The sequence below is a fragment of the Gorilla gorilla genome, chromosome 6 (genome assembly GCF_029281585.2).
Source record: "Gorilla gorilla gorilla isolate KB3781 chromosome 6, NHGRI_mGorGor1-v2.1_pri, whole genome shotgun sequence".
NCBI lineage: Eukaryota > Metazoa > Chordata > Mammalia > Primates > Hominidae > Gorilla > Gorilla gorilla.
Genome location: NC_073230.2, coordinates 47,035,891 through 47,055,756, shown reverse-complemented (window position 1 = coordinate 47,055,756; position 19,866 = coordinate 47,035,891). Strand labels below are relative to the sequence as shown.

Here is a 19,866-nt window from a genome sequence, read left to right as displayed (position 1 = left end):
CACCAGGTCTCTTCTTTGGCCTCCTGGACACAGTGCCATCCCCACAGGAGACAATAGGGGTCAGCACAATAGACCCTAATTGTTTTATAATATAGAAAGGCAGTAAATTAGAATAAGGGAAAAAATACTGTGTTTATATTTAAAATATAGTTAATTACAGGCTTTGATACTTATAAACAGATTTTTCATTTATATGAACATCTCCTGGGGCATTTGAAAGTCATGAAGGATGCAGGGCAATTCTTTTTTGTGCACTATTGACCTGGACATTGCAGGACATACAGCATCTCCTCCCCATAACTATTGCTAGTAGTACCCCCTTTCCATCACTCTGGTGAACAAACAAAAAATATGCCCTGAGAGTTTCCAAAAACTTTCTTATTGATCACCACCACTTTAAAGTATAATTTTATATAAACTTTGCAAATGTTTAAAAGGTTTTCTTATTTTTCCTCCTTCCTTAGTTTTCTTTTAAAATAATAATGGGTTGGGGGGTGGTGAGGAGAAATCATGCTAATTACCTTTAGTTCTGCCAGAGGGAAGCTTGGCTGTGTCTGAATCATGGCAGAGTTTCATGATAGCGGTTGTGTAAAGACAGTTAAACCTCTTGCAGCTTATTCAAATTCTTACAATTTATTCAAATTGCAGGTATGATGTTCAGGAGAAAATACAATAATAATAGCTAATGTCTAGTGAGTTGTGAACATGTAGCAGGCACTGTCCTAAGTGCTCCACATATGCAGATTCTTTACAATAACCCTAGGATGTAGGTCTGACAGATGAAGAAACAGGTACAGGAAAGTGAACTGACCTGTAAACGATGAAGCTGTGCTTCAAAGCAATCACCAAACAAGGGCTTTACATACATAATTGCACGTAATCCCCACAGAAACAATGATGTCACTACCATTACCTCCATTTTATAGATCTTACACATTTGGAAAGTAGGAGGCTCAAATCTCCTGGGAAATACATGGCTTATAGGCACACTGTTATTAACATGTACAAAATAATGGCAAACAAGGCCAAAGTTATTGCCACAATCAAATCAATGTGGAGAACCAAATAAATTCTGTAAATATCATATTCTATTTCAAATCTACGTTGAGTTAAAGATCAGTCACTTCTCATAGAATTTTCTGAGGTCCTGCCTGAGTATCTTATTGGATATTGTGGAGAAGTGACTTATGAGTATGATTTTGATTTTCCCCTGGAGTTAATGAAAAATAACTCAATTGGGCTAAGAGTTGCCCCTGTTTTGTAAACTGGTCTTTCTCTTTTAAAACAGAAGCAATATTGTGACAAATGCAATAAAGAACTTTATTTTGTTAAGAGCAGGCACTCCCAGAGTTTTATCTGCAAAATATACATTTTTGTATAATATGTCCACATGTATACATTTTATATGACTTTCACTTAAAAATATAACATATTCCTTGTTTCTATAGTTCTCATAATGATAACTTTTAATGGGTGCATAACATTTCTTTCAGTGGATGTTATAATAATTTACTCAATTTTTAAAATTGTTGATCATTTGGGTTATTCTAATTTTTCTCTACTCTAGATTGAATGCAGCAACCAATAGCTTTGCGCTGCAAGTTTTTAAAATCACCTTTATAATTCCCTTAACTAAATTCCTAGAAGTGGGATTTTTAGGTAAATGTATATAAATGGCTTTGATTTGATACATCTTCTGCTATACCAAATGGAAAGCTATACCAATCTTCGGCATCTTTCTCTGTCAGCTTCTCCATTCATTCTTTCTATCAGCTGAACACCATCTGTCAATGGCAACTTACTTTGCCTGACTTTCTCAAGTTGTCCCTGGTTACTTCCTTGGAGACAAAAGCAACCTGTGATGAGGTCAGAAGTATCATGTTCACACTAAAGAGGCAAGGTCTCTGATGAGTAGCTGAGTGAAATCCCATCTCTGACCTCAGTGCTTCTGCTACCTTTCATGAAGGCCATCCTTTGTTCCAGCACACTGACAGAAATAAAAACTCTCTCTAAGCTGACAAATGGGGTGGGTCATAAGTGAACATTGTGACAGATTTCAGACATCATACAGACCTCATATTGGCCTATAAGATAAAAATCACAGACTAATAATATATCGTTTGGCAGCTTGAATGACAAAACAATGTGATTTTAAATGAAAATACTTTTAATTGGCTTCTACAAATGAATTAAATGAGTTTTCCTTCTACATTCAATTCTATTGCAGTCATTTCTAAACAGCTGATATGTTAAAATTATATGGTTAGTTAAAATAACTATTTTTAATTAATTTTTTTTTTGGCTGGGCATGGTGGCTTATGCCTAGAATTCAAGCACTTTGGGAGGCCGAGGGAGGAGGATCACTTGAGCCCAGGAGTTCTAGACTAGCCCAGGCAACATAGTGAGGCCCTATCTCAACAACAACAACAACAAAAATGACAACAACAAAATTAGCCCGGCATGGCATAGTCCTATCAATAGTCTGATCTTTCCAGAAAAATATCACCAAAGTACTAATCAGAACTACCTACAGACACAGTTCTCAGAAGCTGGTGTAGTGCCTGTAGTCCCAGCTACTTGGGAGGCTGAGGCAGGAGGATTGCTTGAGCCCAGGAGATTGAGGCTGCCATGAGCTGTAATTGTACCACTGCACTCCAACCTTAGTGACAGAGTGAGACTCCATCTCTTAAAAAAAAAAAAAATTAACTTTTACTTTTTAAAAAGCTATTTTTATGGTTATTTTCTTGTTTTTTATTTTATTTTTTTTGAGACTGGGTCTCACTCTGTTACCCAGGCTGAAGTGCAGTGGCAGGATCACGGCTCACTGCAGCCTTGAACTCCTGGGCTTAAGCCATCCTTCTGCCTCAGCCTTCCCAAGTAGTTGGGACCACAGGTGTGCACTACCATGCCCGGTTGATTTTGTATTTTTTGTAGAGATGGGGTCTCCCTATGTTTCCCAGGCTGGTCTTGAACTCTTGGGTTCAAGTGATCCACCTGTCTCAGCTTCCCAAAGTGCTGGGATTATAGGCATGAGCCACCGTGCCAGGGTGGTTAGTTGTTAATAATAATTTGCTGTTCCATGGTATAATTTTTAATTACAAGTTAGAGAGTTTTTGGTTATTTCAGAATCTGATTTTGGAATAAAGGTGTTTTGCAATGCCTCCAAATAAGAAAAAGAAGATATTTTATTTTCAGGTTATTTACATTATACCCCAATTTCAGTCATTTTGCTTTATTGGCAAAAGCTATCATTATACTATTGTCAAATCTCTCATATTTCATTATTACAAGCAATTTGACAACTCATTTGTTTTGTGTTTAAAAATCTATCTAGAACCATATACTTCTTTTATAAATAACAAAGCCATGTTACATAGGTAACAATGACTGTCATTAATAAGGAAACAGGCTTAACTATTCTAGAGTTGTATTTGATGAGAGGAAAACCTAGTTGGTTGTCGATTTGTTGACTAAAAAGAGAAGAGTTGTGATATATTTGGGTAGGTTAACAAAGTTGTTGTCTCTCCCTATGTTTACATCCTGAAAAGTTGTGTTTGTGTGTGTGAGAGAATAAGAGAGAGTGAGATCAAGAGATGAACTGCAAGTGTTTGAAACAGTTTAGGTGCAGTCCTGCTTGGCAAGTAGAGATGCTTCCTGCAGGTGAGGTTAGAATTTTACATCGCTTCTGATTGAAGGCTGCATGGTTTGGGTTCTAGGTGTTTACTTTTAGGCCTCAGAGCTTTGGAAAAAAGGTGCTTTTTTCTTTTGAACAGGTTTTCTTATGATCAGTTATTTTGATTTAGAAAAATTCTCAGCCTAGAATTTAAACAAGAACAGGAGGATCCTAATTTCTTATTTGTCGACATACCCCAAAAGCCCTCCTCATCCACCCAATTTCACAAATGGCTCAATCTGTCTGGTATAACTTTAGGGATAATCACTAGCTTCTTGTACTTGTGACCATGAGGTCTAAGCAAAGGGCACATTACCAAGGAATGAAACACATGCTAACTTATCAGGGTGCACGAGCACCACCTAGTGGCCTTGAACTAACTCAACAGCTTCTTTGAAAGAAAGAGGATCCAAAGGTCCAAGGTCTCTCTCTCTCCGTGGTGAGTTGCATACACATGCATGAAAGCACCAGGATTCAGCTTCCGCAGAACTCAATCTGTAGGTAGTTCTGATTAGTACTTTGATCTTCTTTTTGGAAAGAGCAGACTATTTATAGGGCAAGAAAACGGAGTGTTACACACTGAGGACTCTTGGCTCTTTTTGGCAGATCTGCAGCAGTATGCACATATGTGAGTGGTGAGCTAACACCCTTCCTTTCAGTTGAATAGGAATATGTAAAAGCTAGACACATCATCACAAAATGAGTGACATAAACTATCTTCCCGTTTGGAGGATAGAAAGTCTAAGAAGTCTGAGGAGAATTTAGTTTCTCCTTTAGTATATGTGCTAAACCACTTTCTACATAATATTCTCCCCTCCCAGTAGGCAGGGACCATCCCTTTTTCTACATGTATAGCAAACAAATCTGGTAAATTTTTCGTTCCTTATAACTGTTGGTTATTATACTTTTTTTGTTTTTTTAGACACAGGGTCTCACTCTGTTGCCTAGGCTAGAGTGCAGTGGTGCGATCACAGCTCACTGCAGCCTCAAGCTCCTGGGCTCAGGTGATCCTCCCACTTCAGCTTCCTAGGAGGCTGGGACTACAGGTTGCATGCCCCCATGCCTGGCTATTATTATTTTGGTAGCGACAGGCTTTTGCCATGTTGCCCAGGCTGGTGTGGTCTCAAACTCCTGGGCTCAAGTGATCCTTCCAACTCAGCCTCCCAAAGTGCTGCGATTGTAGGTGTGAGCTATAGACACATAGCTCGGCTATTACATACATTTTTAAAATAAAAATAATACTTGCTGACTGGGGAAGACTTGAAAAATGCAGAAAAGCAGGATTTTTTTTTTTTTTTTTTGAGACAGAGTCTCACTCTGTTGTCCAGGCTGGAGTGCAGTGGCGTGATCTCAGCTCACTGCACCCCCACCTCCTGGGTTCAAGCGATTCTCCTGCCTCAGCCTCTTGAGTAGCTGGGATTACAGGTGCCTGCCATCACACAAGACTAATTTTTGTATTTTTAGTAGAGATGGGTTTTTGCCATGTTGGCCAGGCTGGTCTCGAACTCCTGACCTCAAGTGACCTGTCCACCTCGGCCTCTCATAGAAAAATAGAAATTAACAGCAAAGTAAACACATAGCTCACAGTCCCCCTACTAAACATAGTCACTGCTACCATGTTATTATTTAGTAAGCATCCACCCTGAGTACACACTCTGGAACCAGGCTTGCCTTGGTTTAAATCTCAAGTGGGCCATTTAGTAGCTATGAACTGGACACATTACTTAGCCTTCTTGGTGCCTCGATTTCCTCATCTCTAAGATGGGCATAAAAGCAGCTCTGCAGGAGAGGGCTATTATGAGGATTAAAGAAATTAATATATGTAAAGCTTTTAGAATATAGTGCCTATATATAGTAAACACTGCCTGCGTTAACCATTACTTCCCCTCTCTTTTTCCTCCAGCTCCTTACTGTTATTAGAACTATGCACCAGGGATCCTGCTAGAAACTAACATCTTGGTTTGTTTTCACCTAGTTTTTGCCTTTGTGTAGTTTCTTTCTGTCCTTTCTTAGTAGCGGAAACTATACTAAAACATAATTTTGTATTTTTTAAAGTTTTTCTATACTGTAATATTAACTTATTCATTGTAAAATTTGTAATGACTGGTAAATGCTATTATATTAATGTAACTGTTTAGCCTGGTGTATGACGATGTAGTGTCCGGAATTGGTGGATTCTTGGTCTCACTGACTTCAAGAATGAAGCTGCAGACCCTTGCGGTGAGTGTTACAGTTCTTAAAGGTGGTGTGTCCGGAGGTTGTTCTTCTGATATTCAGATGTGTTCGGAGTTTCTTTCTTCTGGTGGGTTCATGGTCTCACTGGCTTCAGGAGTGAAGCTACAGACCTTCGCGGTGAGTGTTGCAGCTCATAAGGCAGCGCGTCTGGAGTTGTTCATTCTTCCAATGGGTTCGTGGTCTCGCTGGCCTCAGGAGTGAAGCTGCAGCCCGTTGCAGTGAGTGTTACAGCTCATAAAGACAGTACAAACCCAAACAGTGAACAGCAGAAAGATTTATTGCAAACAGCAAAAGAACAAAGCTTCCACAACGTGGAACTAGACCCTTGGGCAGCCTGCAACTAGACCCTTGGGCAGCCTGCTTTTATTCCCTTATCTGGCCCCACTCACATCTTGCTGATTGGTCCATTTTACAGAGAGCTGATCGGTCTGTTTTACAGAGAGCTTATTGGTCCGTTTTGACAGAGTGCTGATTGGTGTATTTACAATCCCTTAGCTAGACATAAAGGTTCTCCAACTCCCTACCAGATTAGCTAGACACAGAGTGCTGCTTGAACTAGACACAGAGTGCTGATTGGTGCATTTACAATCCTCCAGCTAGACATAAAAGTTCTCCAAGTCCCCACCAGATTAGCTAGACACAGCACTGATTGGTGTGTTCACAAACCTCGAGCTAGACACAGAGTGCTGACTGGTGTATTCACAATCCCTTAGCTAGACATAAAGGTTCTCCAAGTCCCCGCCAGATTAGCTAGACACAGAGCACTGATTGGTGTGTTCACGAACCTCGAGCTAGACACAGAGTGCTGACTGGTGTATTCACAATCCCTTAGCTAGACATAAAGGTTCTCCAAGTCCCCACTAGACTCACGAGCCCAGCTGGCTTCACCTCGTGGATCCTGCACTGGGCCGCAGGCAGAGCTGCCTCCCAGTCCCGCACCGTGCACCTGCACTCCTCAGCCCTTGGGCAGTCCGTGGGACCGGGTGCAGCAGAGCAGGGGGTGGTGCTTGTTGGGGAGGCTTGGGCTGCACAGGAGCCCACAGTGGGGGTGAGGCTAGGGCATGGCGGGCTGCAGGTTCTGAGCCGTGCCCACCGGGGAGGCAGCTGAGGCCTGGTGAGAATTTGAGCGCAGTGCTGGCAGGCTGGCACTGCTGGGGGACCTGGTGCACCCTCTGCAGCTGCTGGCCCGGGTGCTAAACTCCTCCCTCCCTGCTGGCCGGCCGCTCCAAGTGCAGGGCCCACCAAGCCCACCTCCCACCAGAAGCTCGCGCTGGCTCGCCACTCTCACTCCACACCTCCCTGGGAGGGGAGGGAGCCGGTTCCGGCCTCGGCCAGCCCAGAGAGGGGCTCCCACAGCGCAGCAGCGGGCTGAAGGGCTCCTCAAGTGCAGCCAGAGTGGGTGCCGAGGCCAAGGAGGCGCCTAGAGTGAGAGAGGGCTGCCAGCACTTCATCACCTCTCAATGACACAGTTTGGATATGTGGATTTTTATTAACATGCAAAATTAAGATAAACATTTTTTAAAAAGGCAAACATAAGGCAGGCATGGTGGCTCACGCCTGTAATCCCAGCACTTTCGGAGGCCAAGGCGGGTGGATCACCTGAGGTCAGGAGTTTGAGACCAGCCTGGCCAACATGATGAAACCCCATCTCTACTAAAAATACAAAAAATTAGCTGGGTGTGGTGGCAGGCCCCTGTAATCCCAGCTACTTAGGAGGCTGAAGCAGGAGAATCACTTGAACCCAGGAGGTGGAGGTTGTAGTGAGCCGAGATTGCGCCATTGCACTCCAGCTTGGGCAACAGGAGTAAAACTCCATCTTAAAAAAGAAAAGCAAACATAAAGATTTACAAAAGAATGTAACACGATGTATTCTGGAATCCTGTTCTGTTCTGGTTGTATTTCCATGTTGGCTAGTAGATTCATTTTTTTTTCTCTCAAGCACCACCTATGCATCTATGTACAGGGTGTGATGCTGAATGCTGGGACTATAACACTAAGTAAGGGATTTTCCTGGAGAAACGTGAAGAGACACTCAAAGTGATGCAGGGGAAACATTGGGAAGAGCAATCACCTCTGCCTGATGAAGCTGAAATTTAAGCTGGTATTGGAGGGTGACAGGAATTTGCTGGGAAAGGACGTGGAATAAAGTATTCTAGGCAGAAGAGTCAGCAATGAGTAAAAATCTAAGTTGGGAGTAAGCCTAGTGTGTCCATAAAGCATTGTAGTAATGCCTGTAAAGAAGTGTAGTGTGCATGGTGAATGGAAAGAGGCAGGTGGGAAAAGAAGACTGACAACACTCTTTTGGGCCCAACACTTCAACAGGTTTGGGCCAAGACCTGAAAAACAAAAACAGAAACAAAAGGGAATAAATCTAGGTTTTAAGTCAGGGAAGTAAACTGTTTTGGAAAGATAATATTGGTAAGAGACAGAATGGACAGGAAGACAGCTAGATTGTAGGTACTGACATTAGTGATGAGGCTGGTACATAAATTAATTAAAATCTGGGTGATTAGAATGAAAGGAGGCCAGACTCAAACTGTTTGAAAGATGTAAAGCAACTCAGTTAGAAGTAGGGTATGATGGCACAGGAAGGGCAGAGGAAGACTTAATGTTTCCAGCTATGGATGAACAGGGATGACATTAATAGGTGAGATCATCTGGTCAGAATATAAAAACAAAGAGGTCCAACAGTGAAACTCTGGGGAATCCCTACATCGAAGCGGCAGTCAGAGTCGGGGAGAGTTAGCAAAATGATAGGGAATAGTAATGAGCGGACAAGAAAAAGTGTTGCTGGAGAAGGCAAGGAGAAGGGATTGTATAAGCAGTGAATTGTTCATGTCCAATGATGGAGAGGAGACAAATGATAGGACTGAAAACAAGTCAGTGATGGACAGTTGTGTGACTGGCTATCAGTGACTTTAGCAAAAAGTAGTTTAAAGGTGGAGAGTGCATGAGAAATTAAGAATTTGAGACAGTGATGGCAGACTCGTGCTCCAGCATGTTTGTTCAGAAAAGGCATTATGTAGGGGCAAAATCAAGAAAGGCAACTGTTGCGGTAAAGTATCTTCATGACAGAGATTTGAGAATTTCTGTAGAACAAGAAGCCTGATTGGTGGATCACTCTCTATACATACATACACACACACACACACACACACACACACACACACACACACACACACACACTCTCTCTCTCTCTCTCTCTCTCTCTGTCTCCTGTATCTTAGACTGGAACCTTAGTTCTAAGAACTAAGCTCTAACCTTAGTTGGAAGAGGGTAGAATCACAACTTAGACTTGGCTGAAGGCTTTTATTTTGGTTTCCCACAAAGCAGTTAATAAGTAGTGTAAAGGATATATATTAGGTAAGGACGCAGGTATGTGCATTCAGCTGCCCACTCCCTTTACATATCACATTTTTGGTGGCCTCAGCAGTTCTAGTAACTAAAATGTCAGAAAAGTGTGGTTCTGTGGGCTTCCTTATCACCCTTTTTAAAAACCTCAGATATATTAGCACCCAGATATTTTACTTATTTTACCCAGATATTTAACTTATTTTAGATGAAATTTGTTTCTAAGGAAGCCACACCACTCAGTCTAATGTCTGGGTTCTGGGCCTTGAAACTCTGGCTGTGCCAGCTCTGGGGCAATCTTGCTTTACAATTTTTCATTTATGCTCATGCAGGGTATTCTCATGAGAAGACCTGGCAGACCTACAACATATGAGGCAAGGCAAGAGACCCAAGGCCAGTAAGCTCTTTCCCTTCATTCTTGGTTCTAGTACAGAGGCTCATGTTCATGGAACACAGGTAGAATCAGCATGCCATTAACATTCCTCTGCAGTCCAGGAACTTCTGTATTTCATGTTTTTAGAGACAGGGTATTGCTCTGTTACCCAGGCTGAAGTAGAGTGGGGTGATCTTATCTCACTGCAGCCTCAACCTTCTGCACTCAAGTGATCCTCCCAGCTCAGCTTCCCAAGTAGCGAAGACTACAGGGACTTAACATCATGCCTGTCGGATTTTTTTTTTTGGAGACAGAGTCTTTTTTTTTTTTTTTTTTTTTTTGAGACGGAGTCTCGCTCTGTCGCCCAGGCTGGAGTGCAGTGGTGCAATCTCGGCTCACTGCAAGCTCCGCCTCCCGGGTTCACGCCATTCTCCTGCCTCAGCCTCCCGAGTAGCTGGGACTACAGGCGCCCGCCACTGCGCCCGGCTAATTTTTTGTATTTTTAGTAGAGATGGGGTTTCACCGTGGTCTCGATCTCCTGACCTCGTGATCCGCCCACCTCGGCCTCCCAAAGTGCTGGGATTACAGGCGTGAGCCACCGCGCCCGGCCCGGAGACAGAGTCTTGCTCAGTCACCCAGGCTGGAGAGTAGCGGCACAATCTTGGCTCACTGCAACCTCCGCTTCCTAGGCTCAAGCAATCCTTGTGCCTCAGCCTCCCCAGTAGCTGGGATTACAGGCATGCACCACCATGCCTGGCTCATTTTTTGTATTTTAACAGAGACGGGGTTTCACCATGTTGCCCAGGCTGGTCTCGAACTCCTGAGGTCAGGCAATCCACCTGCTTTGGCCTCCCAGAGTGTTAGGATTACAGGCATGAGCCACTGCGCCCAGCGGATTTTTTTCATTTTACTAGAGACAAAGTCTCACTATGTTGCCCAGCCTGGTCTTGAACTCTTGGACTCAAGTGATCCTCCTGTCTTCACCTCCCAAAGTGTTGAGACTACAGGTGAGAGCCACTGTGCCTGGCCCCTTCTGTACTTTTTAAAAGGCAAAGCAAATTCGAGAGATGTTTTCAATCCAATAGTCTCAACTAGCTAATTCTCCTGATTTCATTTTCTATAAAAATCTGTACAAACACACCATATGTAGCCAATGGTGGCAATGGGTGTTATCTTCAGGGAATCTTATCAGGAAAAGCCTAGATAAAAATCTCAAGATTTACCACACCCATGACATTTGTACTTAGGGTGGCCTTGAGATGCATCCTTAGAGGTATTTCATATGTATATGCACGGCACAGCAACATTAAAAAGATTTTAGAGGCTGCTTATAATACCCATATTCCATGTGGAGTTGAGATTTTGGCTGTGTCCGTAAACATGGAAACATATATTAACAAGACAAACTAGTAAATCTCTGAAAAACAGTCTTCACATCTGGAGAGATCGAAGAGCTTTTTTTAGCCAGCTGTCAAATGGCACTGCTATCTTCAGCGGGGGTTTTAATAAATCCTGAAACTTAATATGGCTTTCTGATTTTAAATCTGTTGCTTCAATTTCTTAATGTTCTTCTGTGAACTTTGAGGAGGGTCATAGTACAGTATACATTTTTAATCTCTTGAAAAGATATACTTTGTCAGATTCTTCATCTCAATATGCCTGTCTTTCAGCTTAGATGGTAGGTACAAATAGGGGTGAAAGAGCAATTAAGGCTACCAATGAGGGACAATTATTTCAGTGCCTTTGAAGTCAGGTATCTCATATACACTTGTGTTTCAGGTGAATAAAAGTGCTGAGAAATCCTCTCCTGATTCTGAGTTTAGATCCTGGAGTAAAAATTTGAATCTAATTTTGTCCATGCTAGACTAAGAATATCAGCTCAAGGTAATACAGAAGTCAGTGGTTTCAGTGTTTTACTCCTATGTGAATATGAAAAATACTGCAGTTTAAAATAATCTGGCACACTGTTAGGCAATATTACTAACTCCTTACTACTTAGAAAAACTAAGTAGGTATTTTCCTTAGACTTTAGCATAAAACATATTTTCTATGTTTTTCATAAAACTGAATGTCCTTACTTTTAATTAACACAAAACTAAAACACATTTTAGTATTTTGCTGTTAACCATTTAATCAACAGCATAAACACTGCTTCAGTTTCTCACAGTCTCTTAATTTCAATATATATCTACATATCTATATTTATATATCTGTCTGTGTGTCTATATTTACGTTAACTATTAAGTTATTTTTATAACTTTGGTTTGGTAAGGTCCTGACCACCTAATAGTGACAGGAGGTAGAAGTAGGGGTAGGTCCTTACAAAATGTTTAATTCTTGTTCACTTTTGCTAATGAGTCTGAAAACACTTCATTTTGACCACAAGTTTGGAAATGTCAATGACAATAGAAATTTCTGACCATATCTTAAAACTACATAAAAATTACCAGTGACAAAGAAAAAAGGCTTATATTACATTTAATAGTGTTAATTTTGAAGACAATAGTGTTAATTTCAAACTTCCATAAAGGGTAACCCTACACTTGAGGTGTTTGATGCAGAAACCAGTACAAATTTCGATTGTTAGGAAACCAAATGTTCTGAACATTATTTTCATTAGAAAAGGGAAGGTAATTTTATAGTTGTTTGAGGTGTTGTAATACATCTACTGATAGGCCCAGCTGTTTAACTAAACTGGCTGTCTGTTCCAAAATCCATGTGGGGCTTGGGTTTTCTGAATGTGCATGCTCCTGTGTTCTACAACATTCTACATATGAACAATCTATCCCACTATGGCTCTTGCTACAGTTTTTGTTAAACTCAGCATTATTTTCACAGAGTCTTTCATCTTTAGCTTCATCAATCTTTTTCTCAGCTGGAACTACATGACAAAGGTCCATATCCTCAATGGAGTCCAATAAATCTACAACATGGGATGGTGGAGTGATTGATTTCAGATGTTTGAGCACATACTCTTCACACTGGCCAACTGCATCCAGAAGATTGTTTATTTTATTGATCAAAGTTGAATTATTATTATGAAGGTGACACCAGGAGAGCAAAGCACTGAACAAAAGTATAAACAAGGGTTAAATAGCAAAATAGGACTTAAAAATATAAGACTATCTTTCAATAACAAACAATTGGACTTAATCATAAAACTGTTTATAATTCATAACCCCTCTTTCACAACTGTATATACGCTTTTCTTGATTTTATATTTTTCTCTTATGACTATGTAATATCTGTTGAAGATGAATACAACTCCGAGAAAGAAAAACTAGTTTCTTCTTTAAGGATATTAAACAGCTTCTAAACTAGCAATTCTCAATCGTGGATGCACATTAGAATCACCTGAAAAGCTCTGAACCCTATCAAGGCCCAGATTATACTCCACACCAATTAAATCAGAATCTCCGGGGGTATCTTTTTTTAAAGTTTCAGAGTTGATTTCAAGGTGCAACCAAAGTTGAAAACCATCGTTCTAAGCACATAGTTGCTTGCCATCAAGAATGAAGGTTAGAGAAAAAAAGTTTTCAAGAGACTTCACTTTCCTGGGCTTATGTCACAGAGTAGAAATTGTTTGCTGAACTACTAACAATTTCCTTGAAAAAGGTAAAAATTCTTCTAGTCCTAACAGATTTAATATTATAGTCATGTCATAAAATAATGATTATTATGAAAAGTATTTAAAAATAGAATCCATTGATATAAAAGATTCAGCAGTAGCTTTCTAAGGTTATGTAACATCAACTTGATGGTGTGAATATTCACATTGTTTTCCTACTGTAGCAGACTAAATTCTGGTTCCTAATAGTTGGATTTTCTAAAATCCCAAATACAATAAATTTTTCGGTTTGTTTTGGTAACTTTTATCATCTACTCTTCTTTAAAATTAGCGATTCTTTGAAGCATTTTTTTTTTCTCTACCAAGGACAGTGTAAAGGGTATAAAGCAGGGGTGTCCAATCTTTTGGCTTTCCTGGGCCACATTGGAAGAACTGTCTTAGGCCACACATAAAATACATTAACACTAATGATAGCTGATGAGTTTAAAAAAAAAAAAGAAAAAAGAAAAACTATCATGAAAAAAATTTCATAATGCTCATATTGTTTTAAGAAAGTTTATGAATTTGTGTTGGGCCATATTCAAAGCCGTCCTGGGCCACATGTGATATGCAGGCCACTGGTTGGACAGGCTTGGTATAGAGCATCAAACTGGACAAGGCTGCTAGGCTCCTGGCTCTGTGTATCATTTGACCATTTGGCTCCGATATATGCCATTATTACAATGGCATCCTGACAAGTATTCAATGTTCAGGACTAAAGTAAATTAAATCAATTTTATCTTAATTACCAACTATTTTCATCATGTACTTCTAGTCTAGAGGTCTGTCATATTGTGTGGAAGTACTAAAAGTTTTATTCAAAATCTGAAGACCTTTCAATTAGATAGATAATTGTTCAGGTAGCAGAAGTATACATCTTCTTACCATTTCTTTGCATGAAAAGACAATATGTAGTTCACACATTAAAGTAGATGAGTTGATAAAGATTTTGACTTTTTGAAGGCAATATAATTCTACGATCTGCGACACACTTTAGTGTATTTAGCACCAGGAAAAGCATTTCAGTTTAAACACTTTATTTATACAGAAACATCCTCCAGTAGCACTGAGGTTAAAATGATTCAGCATTTAGACTTTAAAAATTACCTCAATGTTCCTCGGAGTCGTCCATAGTTTAAAATGACTTCTGCACCTTCCTTATAACCTTGATTGAAGCCCTGTTGAAGAGTAACTGCTTTGCCAGCATCTATTCCATCTCTATAACCTTCCTAAAAATAAGTAATGGAGAAGTACAGCTGTAACTAACACTAAGTATATACATGTAGGCTTTTCTAGAAAAGTACGGAACCAATTTAGAAAGCAGATGAATTAGGCCTTTACTGTGTTACTGACCATAATATGGCATAACAATATAACTAAAGCAGACTATGCTTCTCCTAAGTTTATTATTGGTTTATCATTACTTATCCCACTTTTGAAGTCTAGAGTTACCGGGCAATTTTTAAAACACTGATAGTCACAGTTTTTAAAAAACCTAGTGTTGGGCCGCCACGCTTGCTGTGAGGTGGGCAAGCGGCAGACATGGCACCCTCCAGGAGTCTTGCAGTTCCGCTGGCAGTCCTGGTAGTGTTGCTTGGGGGTGCTCCCTGGACCCACAGGCGGCAGAGCAACGTACGCATCATCACAGACAAGAACTGGAGAGAGCTGCTGGAAGGAGGCTGGATGATACAATTTTATGCTCCGTGGTGCCCTGCTTGTCAAAACCATTAACTGGAATGGGAAAGTTTTGCTGAATGGGGAGAAGATCTGAGGTTAATGTTGTGAAAGTAATGTCACAGAGCAGCCAGGACTGACTGGACAGTTTACAATAACTGCTCTTCCTACTATTTATCATTGTAAAGATGGTGAATTTAGGCATCCTCAGGGTCCAAGGACTAAGAAGGACTTCATAAACTTTATAAGTGATAAAGAGTGGAAGAGTATTGAACCCGTTTCATCATGGTTTGGTTCAGGTTCTATTCAGATGAGTAGTACGTCAGCACTCTTTCAGCTATCTACGTGGATCAGGACTTGCCATAACTACTTTATTGAAGACATTGGATTGCCAGTGTGGAGATCATATGCTGTTTTTCCTTTAGCAACTGTGCATTCTGGACTGTTACTAGGACTCTGTATGATATTTGTGGCAGGTTCAGAAAGGCACAGACCACAGCCATACCCTTCAAAAAAATTATTATCAGAATCTGCTCAACCTTTGAAAAAAACTGGAGGAAGAACAAGAGGCGGATAAAGAAGATGTTTCAGAAGAAGCAGCCAAAAGTAAAGAAGGAACAAAGACTTTCCACAGAATGCCATAAGACAACACTCTCTGGGTCCATCACTGGTCACAGATAAATTGTATAGTTATCTTAATATCATGATTTTGATAAAAACAGAAGACTGATTATTTCTTTTGGTTTGAAGTGAACTGTGACTTGCTTGTATATTACAGGGTTCAGTCTAGATTGTCATTAAATTGAAGACTCTACATTCAGAACATAAAAGCACTAGGTATGTAAGTTTGAAATATGATTTAAGGACAGTATGGTGGTTTAACTAGTTCTCTAATTTTTGAAAAGTCGGGCCAAACAATAAGATTTATGTATATTTGTTTAATAATAACCTGTTTCAAATCTGAGTTTTGAAAATTTACATTTCCCCAGTATTGCATTATTGGGGTACTTAAGATTATTTTAGAGAAAAATATTTCTCATTTGATATAATTTTTCTCAGTTTCATGTGTGTGAAAAAAGGAAAGTATTTCCCATAAATGGGAACTTTGCCCACTGTCTCAAGAAATATATATTTCAGTGACAATTCCGTGGTTTTAGAGATATATTCCAAAATTTCCTCGTATTTTTAAGTTATGCAACTAATAAAAACTACCTTACATTAATTAGTTGCAGTTTTCTACACATGGTAATATAGGATAAGCTACTGATTTAGGAAGTGTTAAAGTCCATGGTATTCTCTCGATTCCAATAAAGGTTGATTTTCTCTCGTATTTTTCTTATTTATTATGGGTTACATTTTTTATTTTTCAAATTGGATAATATCCTGGAATTATCTTTTATGATTTAGTAAACAGCATTTTTTGTTGTTGTTTCAAACTGAAGTTTACTGAGAGATCCATCAAATTGAATTGTCTGTTGATAATTTAAAATTTTGGCCATTCATTTCAGATTTTAAATCATTCTTGCTGAACTACTTGAAATTGTCTTTCAAAATTTTTCTTTTTGGATGTGAAGGTGAACATTCCTGATTTTTGTCTGATGTGGAAAAGTCCTGGTATTTTACATTTTGAAAATTCACAGAAGCTTAATATAAAACAAAGTTTGCATTCTACTCAGGAAAAAGCATCTTCTTGTATATGTTTTAAATGTATCTTTGGCCTCATATACAGAAAGTTCTTAATTAATTTTACAGTCTGTAATGCTTGATGTTTCAAAATCATTAACTATATATATATATTTATTATTATCATTATTTTTTGAGATGGAGTCGCGCTCTGTCACCCAGGCTGGAGTGCAGTGGCATGACCTCAGCTCACTGCAACCTCTGCCTCCCGGATTCAAGTGATTCTTCTGCCTCAGCCTCCCAAGTAGCTGGGACTATAGGTGCACGCCACCATACCCGGCTAATTTTTGTATTTTTAGTAGAGATGGGGTTTCGCCACACATTTTTATATTTTAAGAGACAAACTTCATATTTTCCTGTTCTTTCCTAACTGCTAATATTGTATGGTATCTTACAGGTAGAAATCAACAGGATGGTACGCTTAGCGTATTTTTACTCCTTAAAGGGCATACATAGTTTTCACCTTACAAGAAGGGGGAAAACCATAAATACAATGAATCAACTGACCATTATGTAGTAGACAATTTCTGTAATGTCCCCTTCTTTCTAGGCTCTGTGGATAGGATAATCCACCAGACATATAGTAGCATAATGTACAACTTTTCTTTAAAGGTCTCTCCTTTAGAATATAAAATATTATGCCATTGAAGAGTTTGGATGTGTAACCTGTGATGCCTTAGAAAAATATCCTAAGCACAAAATAAACTTTTCTAATCACTTCAAAAGATTAAAAAAACCCAAAAAACAAAAAACAAAACCCAGCGTTAGCAATGTCTTCACATATATGGAAAATTACACATCTGGGCTCTTGCCAACTGATTGGAATGGTGTGGGTGGGTGAGGAGACAGGGTAAAGCAGAGAGAGGAAATTGTTTTTAAAAAAAAAAAAGGATGATGAGAAGTCTGGTTTCAGAAATTTTGCATAACACCTAAATTCAACTAACCTGCAAAAGCTCTGTGGGTAGTGATTTCGTTCTGCATCTCTCACGGTGCCACAGCATTTAAAAGATGCTCAATACTTATTAGTGTAGCCCCAGTCTCACATAAAGCATTTTTGTAATTGACAACATGGTTTTTGGGCTAAGCAAATACCACTCTACTGAAATATTAAACAGGGCAGATTCCCAACTGCAGTTTTAGCGGCAATTTAATGGTTGGCAAATATATTAAGTGGATGTGGACCTCACTATTTGGTCCTCACCCAGAAATAGGTTCTGTAGGCTGCACACAGAAATTAAGCTTAGTTTCAATGAATAGTGAGACAAATTAGAGATGAAAAAGTTACATCTAACAAATAAAAAAGAAAACAACTTTAATATTCCCTTACCTAGACACCAGTATTCCACATTAGCTTTCCCTTATTGTCCTCTGACAGCATGCTTAAGTTCATCTTTTCAATATGTCTTGATTAACACTACTCCTTAACTTTAGGCTCCCTACCCATTCAAGCAACCCATATAAACTGCGTACACGTCCTTGGACAGCCATAATAAGTATAGTGTATGTTTCTCTCCAGCTCCTTTCCCTGTGATCCTCAACAAACTGCAAACTGTTCAAAGTCTACACATAGTTAATTTTGGTCGGTCCTCAATTTCTAACGCATCCCGTAGGCGCTCAAAGAATGCGTCTTGTTGTTTTACACGCTTCCAAGTAACCATCGAGAAATCCTAGCAAGACGCGGGTTGGACCGGGTTCCTAGGGATAAAGAGAGCAGCGCCGGGCCAGGCTGGGGCCACTCTGGACCCAGCTTCTTCACAACTCCGCGCCTCTTCCCACAACCCAGCACCCCGCGCCGTCCACACCACGTTTACTTTGACTCGTCTCTGCATGTTACTCTGCCATTCCCGCTGCGCCACGAGCGACTCGTCTGCTTCTTCGTCAAACACGTCCCCTTTGTCTCCAGGGCCCTGGATCAAGGAGGCTGCTTGAACCCACGACATCACCGAGGCAATTACGGGGTCGCAGGCCACCGGAAGCGCCAACAACTCCTTCCGGTCCGAAGGCGGGGCGAAGACGGCAAGTGGAGGCTCGGGAGGGGCTGCGCGTGCGCGCAGGCGGGCTGTGGACCGTGGCCGCCGCCGGAGCCTTTCGCTTGCGGTGATTCTGGGCTCCCTCGGTTGGCAGTGTTGATGTGTGCCTGTGAGTTGTGAGCGAGGCAGATTTCCTCGCGTGGCTGGCACGACCTTCACCTTTGCAGAAGGCAACCGGGACCCTCAGTGAGATACTTTCCATTTCCACCGTAGTCTTACATTGGTCTGGGTTTTACATTCACGCGCTTTGGTAAACTATTAAAGGTAGTAAAGTTGATGGGCGATTACCACCCAAATACTTTGTCTCTTTTGGAATCTCCTCTGCATTTAAAGGATTTGACAAGCCGACATTTTAAACTGTTAGGATTGTGGAGTAAAGGAAAATAGGATCGAAAAGCGAGGTACTGTAGCCAATTTGAGATTAGTAAGAAATATAGAGTACATTTGTAAAGCCAATATATTTTTTCATTGATTCACGATATCCTTCTGCCTCCCATTCCTGTTCATATGCCCTAAAGTAAACAGTTGGTTTGGTAAGGGTGGGGACTTGTGTCAACACCAGGACAGTTCTGACACACAGTAAATGCTGAACTCGATTTTGGTGAATGAATGCACACCTGTAGTATTCCTGTTTTGCCCTTTGCCTGGGTAAAATGAGTCATGTGATAATGATTTATTTATCTAAGAATTTATTGAACACCTACCTTGTGTCAGGCACCATTCTAGGCTTTGGGATACATCAGTGAAGAGACAGAAGTTCCCAACCCTTGTCGACTTTATAGTCATGTAAAATTGACAGGATAAACAATAAGCAATATATAAGTAGCATAAGGTTTGTTAGAAGATCATAAATAAATGCTATGAAAAAAATTTTTAAATCAGCACAGTAAGAACCATGAGTGTGTGGGAGTGGGTGGTTGGTTCATGTTACAATTTTAAATCTCCAGAGAGAATTTGGCATCCCACAAATAAAAAATATATAAACTATAAATATTTATATTTTATTAATGTAACTATATTAAGATATATGTATATATCTTTATTAGGAACAAAATGGTAGTAAGCAATAAAGATAACAATAAAATAGAAAACCTCAAAACTTGAATAAATAAGTCCAATTCTTTTTTGTATTATTTGAAAACACCAATGAGATAGATAATCCTGTCATGACCCAGATTTTTAAAGAGAACAAAATTATACAAGAATGAGAAATGAGATAACCACTGATGCAGAAGGAGAT

At 40.0% G+C, this 19,866-nt stretch overlaps 1 protein-coding gene, 1 long non-coding RNA gene and 2 pseudogenes across 10 annotated transcripts in view; 2 read left to right on the top strand and 2 right to left on the bottom strand.

Moving 5' to 3' along the window:
* LOC115932679 (akirin-1-like) overlaps positions 1–14,443 on the bottom strand; it is a 43,967-nt pseudogene extending 29,524 nt beyond the window's left edge.
* On the bottom strand, positions 12,094–18,594 carry YAE1 (YAE1 maturation factor of ABCE1). The gene is made up of 3 exons (XM_031007077.3): positions 18,408–18,594; positions 14,347–14,468; positions 12,094–12,698 (listed from the first exon to the last, which is right to left on the bottom strand). Exons 1-3 carry the CDS (start codon positions 18,534–18,536, stop codon positions 12,269–12,271), a joined length of 681 nt encoding a protein of 226 aa, XP_030862937.2. The 5' UTR covers positions 18,537–18,594; the 3' UTR covers positions 12,094–12,268.
* Positions 14,782–15,819, top strand: LOC129523839 (thioredoxin-related transmembrane protein 1-like; annotated as a pseudogene).
* An 11-nt stretch (positions 18,595–18,605) lies between the features above and the next one.
* Positions 18,606–19,866, top strand: part of LOC134758913 (uncharacterized) — a 115,297-nt gene continuing 114,036 nt past the window's right edge. For 8 of the 9 annotated variants that reach the window (XR_010134650.1, XR_010134652.1, XR_010134651.1 and 5 more), the window contains exon 1: positions 18,633–18,812. This is a non-coding gene — a long non-coding RNA (uncharacterized lncRNA). Of the gene's footprint in view, positions 18,813–19,866 lie in introns of all 9 variants that reach the window. The other variant, XR_010134657.1, reaches the window with a different exon arrangement.

What these genes read in the sequence shown, in the direction of transcription:
- YAE1 (XM_031007077.3), bottom strand. Translation starts at nt 18,536, where the DNA reads ATGTCGTGGGTTCAAGCAGCCTCCTTGATCCAGGGCCCTGGAGACAAA. An exon ending in ACATGCAGAGACGAGTCAAA is followed by an intron (nt 14,469 to 18,407) that starts GTAAACGTGGTG and finishes ACTTATTTTTAG; the next exon opens with GAAGGTTATAGAGATGGAAT. An exon ending in CGACTCCGAGGAACATTGAG is followed by an intron (nt 12,699 to 14,346) that starts GTAATTTTTAAA and finishes ACTTTTGTTCAG; the next exon opens with TGCTTTGCTCTCCTGGTGTC.